Source organism: Marmota flaviventris, chromosome 6 (assembly GCF_047511675.1).
Source record: "Marmota flaviventris isolate mMarFla1 chromosome 6, mMarFla1.hap1, whole genome shotgun sequence".
Classification (NCBI taxonomy): domain Eukaryota; kingdom Metazoa; phylum Chordata; class Mammalia; order Rodentia; family Sciuridae; genus Marmota; species Marmota flaviventris.
This window is the reverse complement of record NC_092503.1, coordinates 110,752,482-110,767,829: the sequence shown is the minus strand read 5'-3', so window position 1 is coordinate 110,767,829 and position 15,348 is coordinate 110,752,482. Positions and strand designations below refer to the sequence as shown.

The window sequence follows — 15,348 nt, the reverse complement described above, 5'->3', positions numbered from 1 at the left end:
ATCACATATGCAGCCTGTTGTTGAACAAAACGCCATTATGCATTGCATGACTGTGCATCTGACTCCAAGTCCAGTGCTCTTTCTGAGGCACCCTCACTGTGCACCATAGGACCCACTGACCCTGATTGGGAGATGCAGGATGTGTCAGCCGTGCTGTCAGGAAAGTACTGTGGGCCGGGGACAGTGCTGCACCCTGTGGGGAGCCCAGACACTGTGGATCACACAATAGGCCTTGAGCAAGTGGGTATTATCTGCAGAGAGCAACTCCCTGAACTCTTAAGAGACCTAAGTCAGAAGTAGAATGATCTGGGGGCCTCAGAGGGTCTGTAGCTACCTGCTACTTCCTGAGTCCAGAGCCCCTGTTGCTGACAGAGTTGTCCCCTGACCCTGACTCAGCCTCATGGGTCCTCCAGACTGTACATTTGTGAACATCTCCTGCTGGGCTCTGGGCCTGCTGCTGGAACGGGTAAATAGATGTGTGAGCGATTCAGGTGGATGCCCCCTGTCCAGCGATTAGAGGGGAAGCTGTGTGGGAGGGAAGTGAGATGGCAGGAAGAGGATGTTGGGAGAAGCACCCAGCAAGGGGGACAGCCTGTGCCAAGCATGACTCCATGCGGAAACTCCTAGTGCTTCAGGGCTGCTAATTTTCCTGCTGAGACAGTGGAAATGACAGAGGCATTTGGGGATGGTCATCAGGGAAAGATCTCAGAGGACTTGTGTCCAGCTGGTGGGGCTTAATCCAAGATGATAATTTGCATGCTCATTTGCATATCTTGTGCATGTTTTCATTTAAAATCAATGTGCCCTTCTCCTTCCAATGCCCCCTGTAGGCCCATCCTGTCCTGGAAGTCCCCTCTCTTCTCCCTATGATCCCAGCAACTGCCCCTTCTACCTGGCTAGCCCCCAGGTCACCTCTCTGTCCTCCCACCACCCCCACCCCCTGCAGTTGATCATGTCGGTGTTTGAGAACAGCATGAAGGAGAGAGGCATTGCTGAGAATGAGGCCTTTGACTGGGAGAAGGCGGGTACGGATGCCCTCCTGTCCACGAGCACCTCCACCCCGCCCCAGCAGAACACCAGGCAGACAGCAGCCATGTTTGGGTAAGTCTCAGGAAGGGTGATGGCAGGTGGGCAGCAGGCCAGCTCTTGCCTGGAGCCACTGCCGAGAAGCCAGCCCTCTCCTCCTCTTCCTACCTGGACAAGCTCAGTTGTCTCTCCAATTCTTGGTACTCACAAGCAGAGTTCTGGAGCTTCAGGAAATTTTGTCACAACTCTAGTCCTTGATCTGAAAGCAGAGTGGGTGATCTCCTCATTTGGAGTTTTTGACCTTAGATCCCTGGGGAACAAGGAATCCTAAGTGAAATGTCCAGAGCCCCATAGTTTCCCTTCTCATCACTCATTAATTTGCATAGCATGCCTTGGGGGCCCCATAGGGACTAAGAGAGAAGTCAGCCCATGACTTCCTTCAAAGTGCTCCTGCTGGATGTTAGTGACGGCTGGGTCAGCAATTTCAGGACCACATGACAGGCACAGAGTCAGGAGGTCTGGGGAGGGGCTGGACTAGAATGGCTAACCCAGGGCCACATTTAGGAGGGAGACTCCATAGATTTGCCAGCACACTATGGTGTACGGTTCGGTAACCAGGCTGCTTGAGGAGCTCCAAGGTGGTTGTTTTGAGGCCTGTTCCTAGGTCTAAAGGAAGCCGGGCACTGAGGGCCATTAGAAATTCTGAAAACCACAGGATCTCTCGAGTAAATAGAACTGGGACATGCCAGTCCCCAGTGGTCTCCTTGATGACCCTGCCAACTTGAGTGATATGGTCTCAGAGGACTTGTGGGCCAGGGATGGTGATGAGCCTAGGATGCCTCCTTGCTAGGCCTCCTCTGTGCCCACGCTCGGGGGTCTCCAGGGCCTGTGCTGGTAGGAGGGGCCTTGGGAGAAGAGGGCACCCCTGCCAACCTTGCCCATGGCCCCGTCCTGGCCTTTCCAGGGTGGTCAATGTGACCCCAGTGCCTGGAGACCTGCTCCGGGAGAACACGGAGGACGTGCTGCAGGGCGAGCACCTGAGTGACCAGGAGAATGCACCCCCAATCCTGCCTGGGAGGCCCCCTGAGGGTCTGGGCCCTAGCCCCCACCTTGTCCCCCACCCTGGGGGTCCTGAGGCTGAAGTCTGGGAGGAGACGGATGTCAACCGCAACAAACTCCGCATCAACATCGGCAAAGTAACTGCAGCCAGGGAGAAGGGCGAGGTGGCCTCCCTCACCCCGATTCCCAACCCTTGGGTCCCCCACATTGTTCCTCCACAGTGCCCTCTGCCCAGTCCTGGCCCTCTTGCCCTGCCTGCATTTCCTGGTCCCCTCCACCACCCTGACCTTGATCCATCAGCTTCATCATCCTTTTATCCCTTTCACCCTGAGAAAGCCACCTGTCAGCCCCAACTCACTGTATCCCCCTCCTGCAGACCCCCTGTGTGGAGGAGGAGCAGAGCCGAGGTGTGGGAGTCCCCAGCTCCCCTGTGCGTGCCCCCCCAGATTCCCCAACAACCCCAGTGCGTTCTCTACGCTACCGGAGGGTCAACAGCCCTGAGTCGGAGAGGCTTTCCACGGCGGATGGGCGGGTGGAGCTACATGAGAGGAGGTGGGTCTGCCACTGGAGGGGGTGGTTAAGGGTCCCCGTGATCTCCTGCACCTTCACATGGCTGGTCTGCAGGAAAGGTCAGGTGTGAGGCAGAGGCGGGGTGGGAGGAGTCCCTGGGAAGTGTTGACAGTTATGCTCAGCCTGGGTTCAGACTCAGCCTGGGGTCAGTGGTGGCCTGGGAGAGGGCGTGGGACATCCAGAGAGGTCTCAGCTCATGCTAGGTTGGGTCCATGAGGAATGTGGGGAGGGTTGGTGGGTGGGCACGCTTCCAGAACTTTCCTAATCACTGATTACAAATTCCTCAAGAGCAGCTGAAGGTAGGGGTCCTGGAAGAAGGGTTCATGGAACAGCTGGAGGAGAGGACAGGCCAGTTTGGGGGGTTAGGCCTGAGGGATCTGAAGTCAGAGTGAGGGTGGGACCAGCAGGAACATGGCTGGTAGGAGGGAGTGTTGGGGGCTGACTTTGTGTGTGGGGTGGCTTGTGGGGGGCCAGGGCTGGATCCCCACCAGAGTTGTTAGTAGATGGGACAACACCAGGTGAGATGCTTCCTGCCTTTCTGGGGCCTCAGAGTGGGCTCTGCCCCACAGTAGGCCCTGGACCATCTCCATATCAGGACTCACTCCTTCAGTGGAGGAGGATGACCTTCTGACACACACTCAGCATCTTTTCTTGTCACCCATCTCAGCCATAGTCCCTCCTGGACTTGCCCCTACATGTACTCCACCTCCAGGAAGATGCACAGAACCTCTGTGGGGTGTGGACTTGCCCAAGTTAGTCCTCATTCACACTCTCTCACGGGCTGACCTGCTAGGCTCTAAAGACCACTTTTCAATGCTATTCAGCCTGAAGTCCTTCAGCATGGAGAGTTCTGGACATGGGGACATGAGCAAGGGCAGTTGGAAGGGTTGTGAGTGGAGTTGGGGGAGGAGCCCTGAGCAAGACAGTGCTGGCGAACTGCCTGCTTCTGGCCAGCAATGGGCAAGCTGGTTTGGGTCATAGTGAGCCCTACTTTTAGGAATAGTGGGAAGAAGAGGGCTGAGGAGAGAGTTTCTGGACAGAAAGGTTTAGGATCTCATTCGGCAGAGGGTGGGCTGCTTTTGGGGCACTGGAAGCAGGAGAAAGTATGGAGAAGATGAGGTTTGGATTGCCTATCTCTCTGGCCCCGTCTTCAAAACACACATGTGTGCACGCACACACGGATCAGACCTCATTTCCTTTGATGCCATCTTTTTCCTTTATGTCCATCAAAACAAATTATGCTCTCAAGAAAAGAAGTGATGGCCGCCATTGACAGGGGTATATAAATATGAGACACTGGGTGGTGTTTTATTTTAAGTCTCACTAACAGATTGATAAAAAATATGGAGTAGAATTGGATCCGGCAGTTTCTATGCAGGCTGGGCAGGAGTATGTTGAGAAAGGCTGCGGTGGTCCTGTTTTGCACCCTTCCTCTGCAGCTAAAGAGCCATTGAACCACACACAGGCTCGGTGCTGGGGGGAGAATTAAAGTCAGCCCTCTGCCCACAGCCAAATATGAGAAGAGGGTCCAGACCCCAGTTGAGTTATACCTTGAGGTCTTCAAAGGGGTATCCCGGCATTCAGCAGATGACAGTTCTTTCTTGCATAGCATCCTGTCGCTCCACACACACTACTGTATAACCAGAAGTATCCTCATCTTGGGGCTGGCATCACCCCAAACTGAGAAGCTCTGGAAGAACTCACAGATTCACAGCACAGTTCAAAGTAATAACAAAGAGATGTCCCAAGGCTGGATCGTGCCCCAGAGGTAATAGGTTGGAGGGAGTCTGTCCATGCCTGAGAGTTCACAGCCTTATGGGAAGGCAGATAGTTGAAGTCCAGTAGTGAGGGGGGCTCAGGGTGCTCTGGAGGCAAATAACCCTCCCTACAGGATGGGAAAGGCTCCCTATAAAGGTGCATCCAAACACAGAAAAAAAGGTAGAGGGACAGGCTATGTGGGAGGGAGGCCAAGTGGAGTCCAGGCTGTGTGCAGGGAGCAGCATATGTAAGGTTATAGAGGTATGAGAATGTGGGCAGTTTAGGAAAAGTAAGTGAATCTGAGATGGATCTGGCTAGAGAATGGAGAAACTGAGGCCTAGCCTGGTTGGGAGGGCCCTGAGTGCCAGGCTAAGGAAGGCAGACTTGGTTCTTGGGGCTGAGGAGTTTGTTAAGCTGGGCTAACAGGCCCTTCCTGGAGTGAGCGGAAGCAGCCAGGCAGGCCTGCAGCGGAGCAGTAGAAAAGGCTCCAAAGCTGTCTGTAGACTCAAGAGCCCGTTGTTTGTGTTTGCCCTGGATACAGCAGGAGCACTGGATCAGCTGGTTTTAGGAAGGTTAGATTCCCTTGGGAGGCCTGGAGAACAGCCAGTGTTCCTTAGGTACAGGAACCAGAGCTGATTTTCTGCATGTGTACATTCCTGGATCACAGTAACCATTCAGAGGTATTTGCTAAATGAATGAACAAAGGAACTAATGAAGTCTTTTTAGGAAGTGAGGGTGGAGGGTGGCAGTGCAGGAGGTGACTGGGCCTGGCCCAGAGGGGAAGAGGTGCTGTGGTCAGGAGTAGGAGTCCTACTCCACCCTGTCACCTGCTTGGGATCCTTGGGGCTCCAGAGAGGCCTGGCACTGAGTTTTATGTGGGTGCTCCACAGGTCCCGAATGGATTTGCCTGGATCACCTTCGCGCCAGGCCTGCTCCTCACAGCCGGCTCAGATGCTCTCAGTGGACACGGGCCATGCTGACCGGCAGGCCAGTGGCCGAATGGACGTGTCAGCCTCCGTGGAGCAGGAGGCCCTGAGCAACGCCTTCCGCTCGGTGCCCTTGGCCGAGGAGGAGGACTTTGACAGCAAGGAGTGGGTCATCATTGACAAGGAGACAGAGCTCAAGGACTTCCCTCCTGGGGCTGAGCCCAGCACATCGGGCACCACAGACGAGGAGCCTGAGGAGCTGCGGCCACTGCCCGAGGAGGGCGAGGAGCGGCGGCGGCCGGGGACAGAGCCTACTGTTCGGCCCCGGGGACGCAGTATGCAGACACTAGCTGAGGAGGACCTGCGGCAGATGCCGCCTCAGCCCCCACCACCTCAGCTGAGCCAGGCTGATGGCCGGTCAGAGACATCACAGCCCCCAACGCCTGGCAGCCCTTCCCACTCGCCCCTGCACTCGGGACCCCGCCCTCGACGGAGAGAGTCGGATCCCACAGGCCCACAGAGACAGGTAAGGTTGGGCTTGCACCCCACTTCCTGTCCCCAGATTCGAGTCCTGATGTGTAGGCCTGGAGTGCTCTATGTGCAGCCCCTGCTGCCAGGGAACCCAGCAGTCTCAGGTGTAATGAGATAAACAGGTGTAAGGGCCCGAGACCATGCCTCGGGGGCAGGCAAGGCTTCTAGAGGAAGTGCCCTCCAAGTTCTGAGTTGAGTCTTGTGTTGTGAGCAGTATATCCAGGTGACAAAGCAGGAGAAAGGCCTCCCAGGTCCAGGGGACTGCATGTGCAAAGGCCTGGAGGTAGCAGTCAGAATGCACCGCACTGATTGATGCACGTGGCAGCAGCTGGGCTCTGAGACAGGGTCTGTGGGCACCATGGAGGGGTGGTGAGCCAGCTGAGGCTTTTAAACAGGAGCGTGGCATGATCACTTTGGTACTTTTGAATGATCTCTTGGGCTTCTGTGTGGAAAATGGGTTCTAGAGGCAGGAAGGCCACCTGACAGGCAGTAACAGGAGAGACACTGGCAGCCTGGACAAGGGTGGGCACTGTGGACATGGGGCAAGGTGGACAGAGCCAAGAGGCATTGGGGAGAGGACAGAAGGGCCGTGATGGAGCAGAAGATGGGGAGGGGTGTCTTGGCGGATGCCCAGGGCTCTGGGGGGGCTGCCGTGCCGTGATAGAGTGCCTCTTAAGGGAGTTCAGAGTTTGACATAACAAGCTCCCAATATCTGAAGGATGTCTGCCTGGAGGCACCTGAGGCTCACCTGGAAGCTCTTTACCTGGAGATTCAGAGTTCAGGTTCTGAGAACCACAGGAATGGGTGATGTCACCCAAGAGGACTGCACAGGGTGGGGAGACCCAAGCATGAGGACAGAAGCTAGGAAACACATCTAGATGACTGAGAAGAAGGGAGCCCTTAATAATGACAAATACTAATAATAATCACCAGGAAGAGGGGACAGAGCATGGGTGGAGCATGAGGGTCAGAGGGTCACCAAAATCAGGAAAGGGAGGGCTGACAAGGAGTGGAGAGGAGGCTGTTTCTACTATCAGTGCAGCTTTCACTGCAGGGAACAGCCCCAAGAGCCAGGGGACAGTGGGGACAGTGGAGGCGGTTCTAGATCGGGCACAGAGGTGGGTGTGTTTGAGGTCCCTGGGAGGGCCCAGCCTTACTGTGGTGTTACCTTCTTGTGTGGGCGGACTGAGGGACAAGATGGCAAGGGCAGGGAGGGGCCAGATGGCGGTCAAATCTCAAATGCTAGGATGAGGGTCTGAGCGTGTCTCATGGTATTGTGGTTATTTTTTTCTGACAAGGACAGAGCTTCAGAATAGGTAAGAAGCCACTGGCCTGGCCATGCTTCTCTGTGGTGGGTGGAGGCTGACTTCTGACCTGGAAAGTAGACATAAACTCTTATACTGTGTGCCAAATGGACTCTACAACTCCTCAGAAGGGCTGGGGAGAGCCATGAAAGTGATGCTGGAAGGGCTCGGGGGCGGTGCCCTATTCCACTGGATGGTCCATGAAAGGGCGTGCACCTCAGGTACAGGGCTGAAGGCCAGTTCTGCCCCTTGCTCAGATGGCAGGCCTGGTTTGAGATCACATGGGTCCCCTGGGAAGGGCAGCTGTGGGCATGGGATCATCCCTGTGTGGAGGTCCTGGCTAGAAGAGAGGATCTCTGAACCAGGATCTTGGGGAGTATACCCCCCAACCTTTCCCTGTACAGTGGGGGCTCAAAATGGGGACCAGCTGGCTTGAGTTGGAGGCTTGGCCCTGGCAGGATGTGGACTGGCCCAGCTGTGTTGGGACTTGGTCATTTTTCCCATCAGGGCTGGCACCAGGAAAGCAGGAGAGGATCAAGGTCTGTTTGATGCCTCTGACTCCCCTGCTTCCTCATTCCCCACTCCCTGAACTCTTGTCATATGCCAGGAAGCAGAGGCGGCAGAGCAGACAGGTGTGATCATAGGTTGTGCCACCAGGAAGTCAAGGAAGCTCCCCAAACAGTCATGCAGCCAGGCATGGGGACACATGCTGGTAATTCCAGCAGGTGGATCACAAGTTTGAGGCCAGTCTTAGCAACTTAGTGAGGCCTTGTCTTAAAATAGAAAATATCCCCACTGGGGATGTGGCTCAGTGGTTAAGCGTCCCTGGGTTCAAACCCTAGTACCAAAAAAAAAAAAAAAAAATGACAGCAGGTGGAAGCCCAAAGTAAAGTCAGAGGCCTCGGTCTGTACCTGGCTCTGCTCATCTTTACCTGGTGACCATGGAACAGTCACCACTGTCCCCTTCTGGATCTCACAGCGAGGGAGCTGAGCTATCTCTGAAGTTTTTCTCATCTTCAGATTTTCCCTGATTTCTGGGAACCATCTTCACTTTGGGGACTTCTGGCTAAGGGAGTGAGAGAGAGATTCGGGGGAGTAGGCATAGGTCTGTTATGCAGCCAGCCTGGGCTCAGGTCTTGCTCTCAGCATGGAAGGGGCCATGATGTGTCTGTGGGATGAGGTACTGGTGGGCAGAACTGAGGTTGGTGGCATTCTGTCACCGTGTATGTATATATTTCTGTGTCGGCTGAGCGTGGGAGTGGGTTAGAAGGTGGATGTGCGCCTGGTGAGCACACGCATCGGCAGGTTCGTGGGGAGTGTAGGGGGCTGTGAGTGTGTAGGGATGCCTGGACGCCTGGCATGTCAGAGCAGGAAGGATAACAACAACGAGAATAATAATTCTGAAGACAATAACAGCTGGCACTTGACACTAGGCATTGTCACATTTTCTATGTGCATTCCTCACAACCACACCCTGAACAGGCAACCCTGTAAGTAAGGCTCGTGGCAGCTGTTTTTAGCATAGTGTCACCAGCTGATACATGGTAGGACCAGGACTTGGACCCAGGTGGCTGAGTCCAGGTCTGTTTGTTGAGCAAGCAGAGAAGCAACACAGGATGGGGAAACAGTCTGCTCAGGGTCAGAGAGTGGGTGCCTGGCACCTGTGTGTGTGTGTGTGTGTGTGTATGCATACACACATCTGTGCATGCCAGCTGGCTGGCCCTGTGGGCAGATGTGCCTGTGGGCACGGCTGAGTGCACAGTCGCCTCTGTGTGTGGCTGGAAAGGTGGGAAGGGCATGTTCTACCTGATAAGCAAGACCCTACTTCAAGGGCAGAGGAAGGGGGAGAACTGGACTGGCAGACATTTTTCCTTCTTCCCTTGGGACCCTGAGTGGACTGTTGAGCCTGGCTTGGGGCTGGGTGGAGGCTCCTATCCTCACAGCACACTGGAGGTCAGCCGGTGGGACTCTCCACCTCCAGGGTAACTAGAAGTTTCTATAGGGACAGCCTCCCACCCCCACCCCGCCGCCTGCCATTTTTCTGTAAGGAATCCCTCCCTAGAGCTGGCAAACACTGCAGCTCCATCCCCTACCCCTGTGGAGGGCTGGAGGACAATCCTGTGGGACCAGGTGTACCGTTAAGCACCTGTTGTTCTTCGGTGTGCGTGATGCGGTACTTCAGAGAGATTTCTTTACACACACCTGGCTTTCTTCTTCAGGGAATTTCAGGTGGAAGTTAGAAAGGGCCGAGACAACTAGGGCAGAGGGTACACAGCCAGCAAGCGTGTGATTTGGGGGAGAGCTGTTTACCACCTTTGATGGGTGTGACTGATAACAGCTGGTCAGCTTTCCCAGAGTACACAGACATTTGCTGGGAAGCCACCAAAATATTTCCCCATCATGAGCTGGGCAGTGATCTAGGGACTAGGGGACAAAGATGAATGAGGCTTCATTCACAGTCCTGTGCTTACAGAGCTCAGTCAAACGGGGTGCAAAGGTCTAGAGGTGGACATTTATAATCAGGGTCATCAGGAGGAGAATGGAGAACTCACATCTGCTAGGACAGGGATGTGGGAAGCTGAGGTGTTGTCACAGGGGTGATTTTTCAATGGAGAGTTGAGGATAGGTAGCCGGCCCCAGGAGTGCCTGGCCTGAAGGGCTGCAGCTTGCTGGGACTCATTGTCAGCTTCGAAAATCTCCCTGGCAGTTGACAAATTCTGGCTGGGATTTTCAACTCAAGGCACCCACATGTGCTGTGAGAAGGGGCCTGTGGGTGCCTCTGCCCCTCAGTCTCTCCAGGTGGGCCTTGGCTCCTAACCTTACTGCATATGGGACTTGGCCTAGAAGAAACTGGCAGAGGAAGCAGGTAGGGCAGTTGATACTCTTTCTCCCTGCTCTGCAGGAGGTCCCATGCCAAGTCTCTTGTGTCCCTATTTGACACCAGCAAGGGCAGATGGGTCTCAGATGGGGCTGGGTGTCCCCAGTACCCTCCTCCTTCACCCCTAGAGCTGCCTTGTCAGTCCTAACTGCCACAATACAAGCTAAGTACCTGACCTTAGTCCCAGGAGGACTAGGGGTCAGCATGGGAAAGGTCTGTGACACCCAGGTCACCATTTCCAACTCCATGCACCTGGGATACTTCTTTCCCTCTGAGGGCAAGAAGCTCAAGGGCAGGACTCTTCCTGATGCTGAGGAGGCAGCTGCTCCTTCCACTGCTGCCTGCCTGGAGGCTCCTTGGGGAGAGCAGAGAGAGTTAGAGTTGGATTTGCCCCTCTTCCTGACTCCTGTCCTCATTCTCAAGAATGGCTTAAAGGATTCTAAGGTGGCTCAGGAATACAGCACTCACTCTCTGGCAGGCACTATCTAAGTGCTACCAGTGTACACACCTGGCCCCCACACCCTATGAGGTGTGGACCATTCTTCTCCACCCACCTTTTTTTTTTTTTTTTTTTGGTACTGGGGACTGAACCCAGGGGTACCTTTACTACTGAGCTACATCCCCAGTTGTTTTTATCTTGAGATGGCATGGCTAAGTTGGGAGGAGGCTGGCCTTAAACTTGTGATATTCCTTCATTAGCCTCCTGAGTCACTGGAATTATAGGTGTGTGCCACTGCACCTGGGTTTTTGGATTTTTTGCACCTGGATTCTTATCCCATTTTACAGAAGAGGAAGCTGAGGCACAGAGGGACAAATAAATTGAGGTCATTCAGGTAGAGTAAGTGATAGAGCTGACATTAAAACATGAGTCGTTGGACTCCAGAGTCCAACCGCTGTCACTGAGAGTTTGATCCTGTCCTGTGATGGGTCTGGGGTGCCAAGTATGCAAGGAAGGTATGCCTGGTGGGGGGAGAGGCAGCACCCTGCCAAGGTGGCTAGGACAGAGGCAGAGGGCCTTCCTGAGGGGGAGGTTCCCCTGGTGGAGGGAACCCAGCTAGACAGGGGCTAAGTCAAGAAAGCTTCTCAGAGCAGGTGAGTGACCAAGGTCTCTGCTGGGAGACCATGGTGTGAAAAGTGCCCAGAGGAGACTCAGGACAGGGCGCTGGAGGCCAGCGCCGCAGGGGCTGTGAGCGGTGGGTGGCCCAGCTGTCGAGTCTGTGCCTGACGCCTCTTTTCCCTCCACTCTCTTGGTCTCTTTCAGTTGGAGGAGGACAGACTCTCGGGGCACTCCCTCCCGCGGTACAGCCCCCTGCGACGACTGGCGTCCTCCGTGTTCTCCTCCTCCACGCTGGAGACCGAGCATTACCCTCACCCCAGCGGCGGCGGCTCCTCGGGCTCCTCCGGTTCCCTCATTCAGCGCAGCCGCTCGGCCGAGAGCAGCCCCGTGCGGGCGCCCCACCGGCGCCACGCGCCCCTCGCCGCCGGCAACCACAGACTCGTGCCCTCGGTGCTCCGCATCTCGCGGTCCCAGCTGCAGCAGGTGTGGGCCCGGTTCACCCACAAGACCTAGGCTGGGCCCCCCCCCTCCTGGAGGGGGCAGGTGGGGGGGGTGGGGAGCAGGCAGAGACCACGGTTCCTTCCCAGGACGCAATAATCACACCACACACACCCCGTCCCACCCCACCGTGCAATACAGCTCCCCCTAGAACGTTGGCCCAAGGTACTGTAATACTCCTGCCCCCCAGTCTCCGTCCCACCCCCCACCGTCTCCCTTTGCTAGGTGCCAGCCAAATGGTGCTGGAAGGGGTGGGGCTGGCGGTGCAGTTTTGAGGACAGGGCAGGGGCACTGGGTCTGGGGTCCAGTGGAAACCAGGTTGTCAGAGATGAGGTGTACAGGGCCAGAGTCACTCTGGCCTGGGGTTTGTTCCGTTTAATCGCGATCTCTGGGCATGGCTGGGTCTGACCCACTTTTGAATGGCTGGCAGTGGGCTTGTGTTTGGTGTCTTTTATCGGCGTGGGGCAGGGTGCGTGGCCTTGTGGATGGGATAGCGGCCTGAGGCCAAGCTTGGGGTGTGGTGAGGAGGTGTCTCTATACTCAGTGATGGGGAGGGGGTAACCCTGTGATCTGATGAGCCCTTCCCACGCCATCATCACGGAGGCCAGTCACTTTCCTCACACATCTTATCCCAGAAGGCCCAGGGCTCAGTCCTGGGTCAGCTGCCCCTTCCCCAAGACTTATGTGCTGTCACTCACTGCTAGGATTGGTTGTCTAGCTCCAGCTCTTCAGGAGCCACGGATGGTGCAGCAGGGTCAGGGTCAGAGATCTGTTCCTAAAGGCAGAATGGAACCCAACAGTGAGGGGACCTGTCTAGACAAGAGTGCAGATAAGGGGATTGTTAAGGATGAGGAGCTACCTGGGGAGACCTCTGTGCTCATAGCAACATTGGTGTCTCAGGACCAATCCCAGGGAGGAGCAGCTCACCTCTGTCCCTCTTAGGAGGTGACTTCTTCCTATAGGTGCTCAGCCAAGCTGGTTGGTCCCCAGGGTGGTGGTGAAGACAGAGTAGAGGTAGGCAGATCAGTGGGATCTAGAGATGAATGTGGATCAAAATGATTGATTGCTCATGCCCTTTTTGCCCATTTCTCAGCCCTGAACCTGTCACTGCAGGGATCCCAAGTTTCCCTTTCTTCATTTCTGCCCATGCGAGCAGCAGCTCTGTTCCTTGGGGAATGGGGTTGTAGTTAAGAGGGTGCCAGAAAAGGTAGTACCTGTTTAAGGAGGGGAAGAGACCTGAAGATTTGCAAAAATGTTTATTTCAGTGAGATCCTGTGTGTGTGCTTGTGTGCATGCATGCACACTTGTGAGTGTGAGTGTGCTTGTCATGGGTGTTTGTACCTGTGGCAAGACTGCCATCGATGGATGCTCAGGCTATGCCCTGCACGGTTCCAGAGAGTGTCATTTGCATAGACCACAATGTGACTGGCACCCATTGAAGTCAGACAGTGTTACAGGTGTGTGTGTGTTTGTGTGTGTGTGTGTGTGTGAGAGAGAGAGAGACACAGAGAGAGAGAGCCAGAAAGATGTCTGTATGGTTCTTGATAGTTTCCTATGCACTTACCCTCATCCTGGCTCCTCTCTTTACCCTCTTCTCCCTCTGATCTCTCCTTCTCTCCCAACTCCATGATCCATCAACTCCCCAGATGTCTCTGGTTAGAGTAGAGTTAAGGCCCCTGCTTCAGCCAGGGGGGTGCTGTAAGTGTGGTGGGCAGTGTCTTGGAGCCTAGCTGTCCTTACAGATGGCCAGCATTGTGATATGGCCCAGTGGCTATGATCATCTTCCATAGCACCCACTTAATTTGAAAAATCTTTTTTTTTAATTGTTATTTTTTTAAAATGAGAATGGCTGGGCCAAGAGCATTTTTTTCATCTGGCAACAAAAGCCAGACTTGGGTCCTAATACTTAAGTCTCATCCCCACCTCCATTCTGACTGCTCACTTTGAACTTCCCCAGACACAAGCCTCTGTCATCCCAGGGCTGTTCTGGATGGCTCCACAGCCTGCCCAGAAGTTAGGGGAGGGGTCCTGGTAGACCCTTTGAGAAAGAACAGAAAACGAAAAGCACAAAGGTGAGGGGGTGGGATGAACTGCATCCCTACTCTCCTCCTCCCCGCACTGCCCCCCTCTCTTTCCTCTCCCCCCTGGCCTGCTTCCCATCCTCCCCAAGTGGTGGCAGGGGGTGATTTGAGGGGAGTGTGCCCACTCTCCACTCCATAGGTGGAGCACGGGGGCTCCCCAAAACCAAGCACTCTGTTATCTGGCATTCCTTTCCAGAAAGTTCTACCACCCAACCCTGAGCAGATCTTCATCTCGGTGACCTTGAGGTACTCTAAGATCCCAAAGTGCCTTGTGACTTATCAAAGATGATGGCATGGGCTCCAGCCTTGTTTTAGTGTTAAGTATATGTTACTGTTTCCAAAGCCTTTGGGGGTGGAGGACCTGCTAAGCATCCTAAGGTGGGCTGAGTTTTCAGACTCCCACACCCTGAACTGACCCTTGTGAGAGAGTTTGTGTCCTTTAAAGCAAGGCCATGATTCAAAATATTTTGTCCTTTGGGGGACATCCTTTTGCATATCCTCTGTGTTAGAGGAGTGTTTGTAAGCCATAAAGCTCTGAGCTAACAGGAGATGGTCTTGATAACACTATCTTTTCAGGATGGCTTTGACTTTTGGAAATTCTAAGGTCATTTTAATCACTAGAGTTATTCACTAGAGTTCACGTCCATGTAGAGCTGGGTAGAGCCCCTTCCTAGTTAAGGGCTGAGCAGCCATCTCAGGTTCCCAGGCTAGATAGGGGTGCTATGAGCCTCCGGTGTTGTCAGATTCTTTTTCTCTATAGGATTTTCCAAAAAAGCAGGTCAGAATGTTTCCAGAAACGGTACCCTGCTTGGGGAAAGCATGCAGCCTCCCATGGTTAGCTTTGAAAACAGACAGTCCTCTACCTAGCCCCGTACTGGAGATTTAACCCAGGGGCACTCTACCACTGAGCTACACCCCCAGCCCTTTTTATTTTTTTATCTTTGCAACTGGCTAAGTTGCCCAGGGTGGCTTTGAACTTGCAATCCTTCTGCCTCAGCCTCCCAAGTATCTGGGATTACAGGCATGCACCACTGTGGCCAGCTCAAATAGCACTTTGTTGTACTTTGAAAACGATGTTCTCATACGGTGTACTCAAACCCTGCGTATATTGGTGTCTTCCAATTATTTTTTTTATTTAATAGTCACTGGCACACAATGCTTATTATCATGTGCCAGGAAATGATCTGAGCACTTTACAATATTAACTCATTTGAACCTCATATAGGCCTATGAGGTAGATCCCAGTATTACTGCATTTAATGAATTAATAAGAACATTTCATTTACACAAACCTATAGGAAAGCCTGCCAATGCTGAATAACTAAGATCATGTTCTGTAGGACTTTTTAAATGTTTTTGTCTGCATAGTAGTTTACTTATTTATGGTCCTTTCTGGTTGGTCCTTCCTCAGCTATATAGGAAGAGACAAGTTGTCTCTGAGCCATTCTTTCCAGATGCAGGTTACTTCAGAGCACTGGGGTCAGTTGAAATGGCTGGACCCTGTTTTTCCAGGACCCCTCCCCCTCAATCCCACATGGCCCCAAATATCCCATAGCAGTCCTGGGAATTAGATGGGTAGATTAAGTTCGGTGAGAAAACAGGTGCTCTGAATCCTGACCTTGGTACTGGTGGGGTTCTAGAGGTCGGGCTCACAGCCAGG

The 15,348-nt window shown here is 54.0% G+C and overlaps 1 protein-coding gene across 1 annotated transcript in view; it reads left to right on the top strand.

The window, feature by feature from the left end:
- The window catches only part of Ttbk1 (tau tubulin kinase 1), a 36,238-nt gene that overhangs the window by 9,353 nt on the left and 11,537 nt on the right, over positions 1-15,348 (top strand). Inside the window, exons 9-12 of the mRNA XM_027950534.2 lie at positions 947-1,101; positions 1,991-2,222; positions 2,462-2,637; positions 5,304-5,865. Of these exons, the coding sequence (XP_027806335.1) occupies positions 947-1,101; positions 1,991-2,222; positions 2,462-2,637; positions 5,304-5,865 (1,125 nt within the window). The remainder of the gene's footprint in view (positions 1-946; positions 1,102-1,990; positions 2,223-2,461; positions 2,638-5,303; positions 5,866-15,348) is intronic.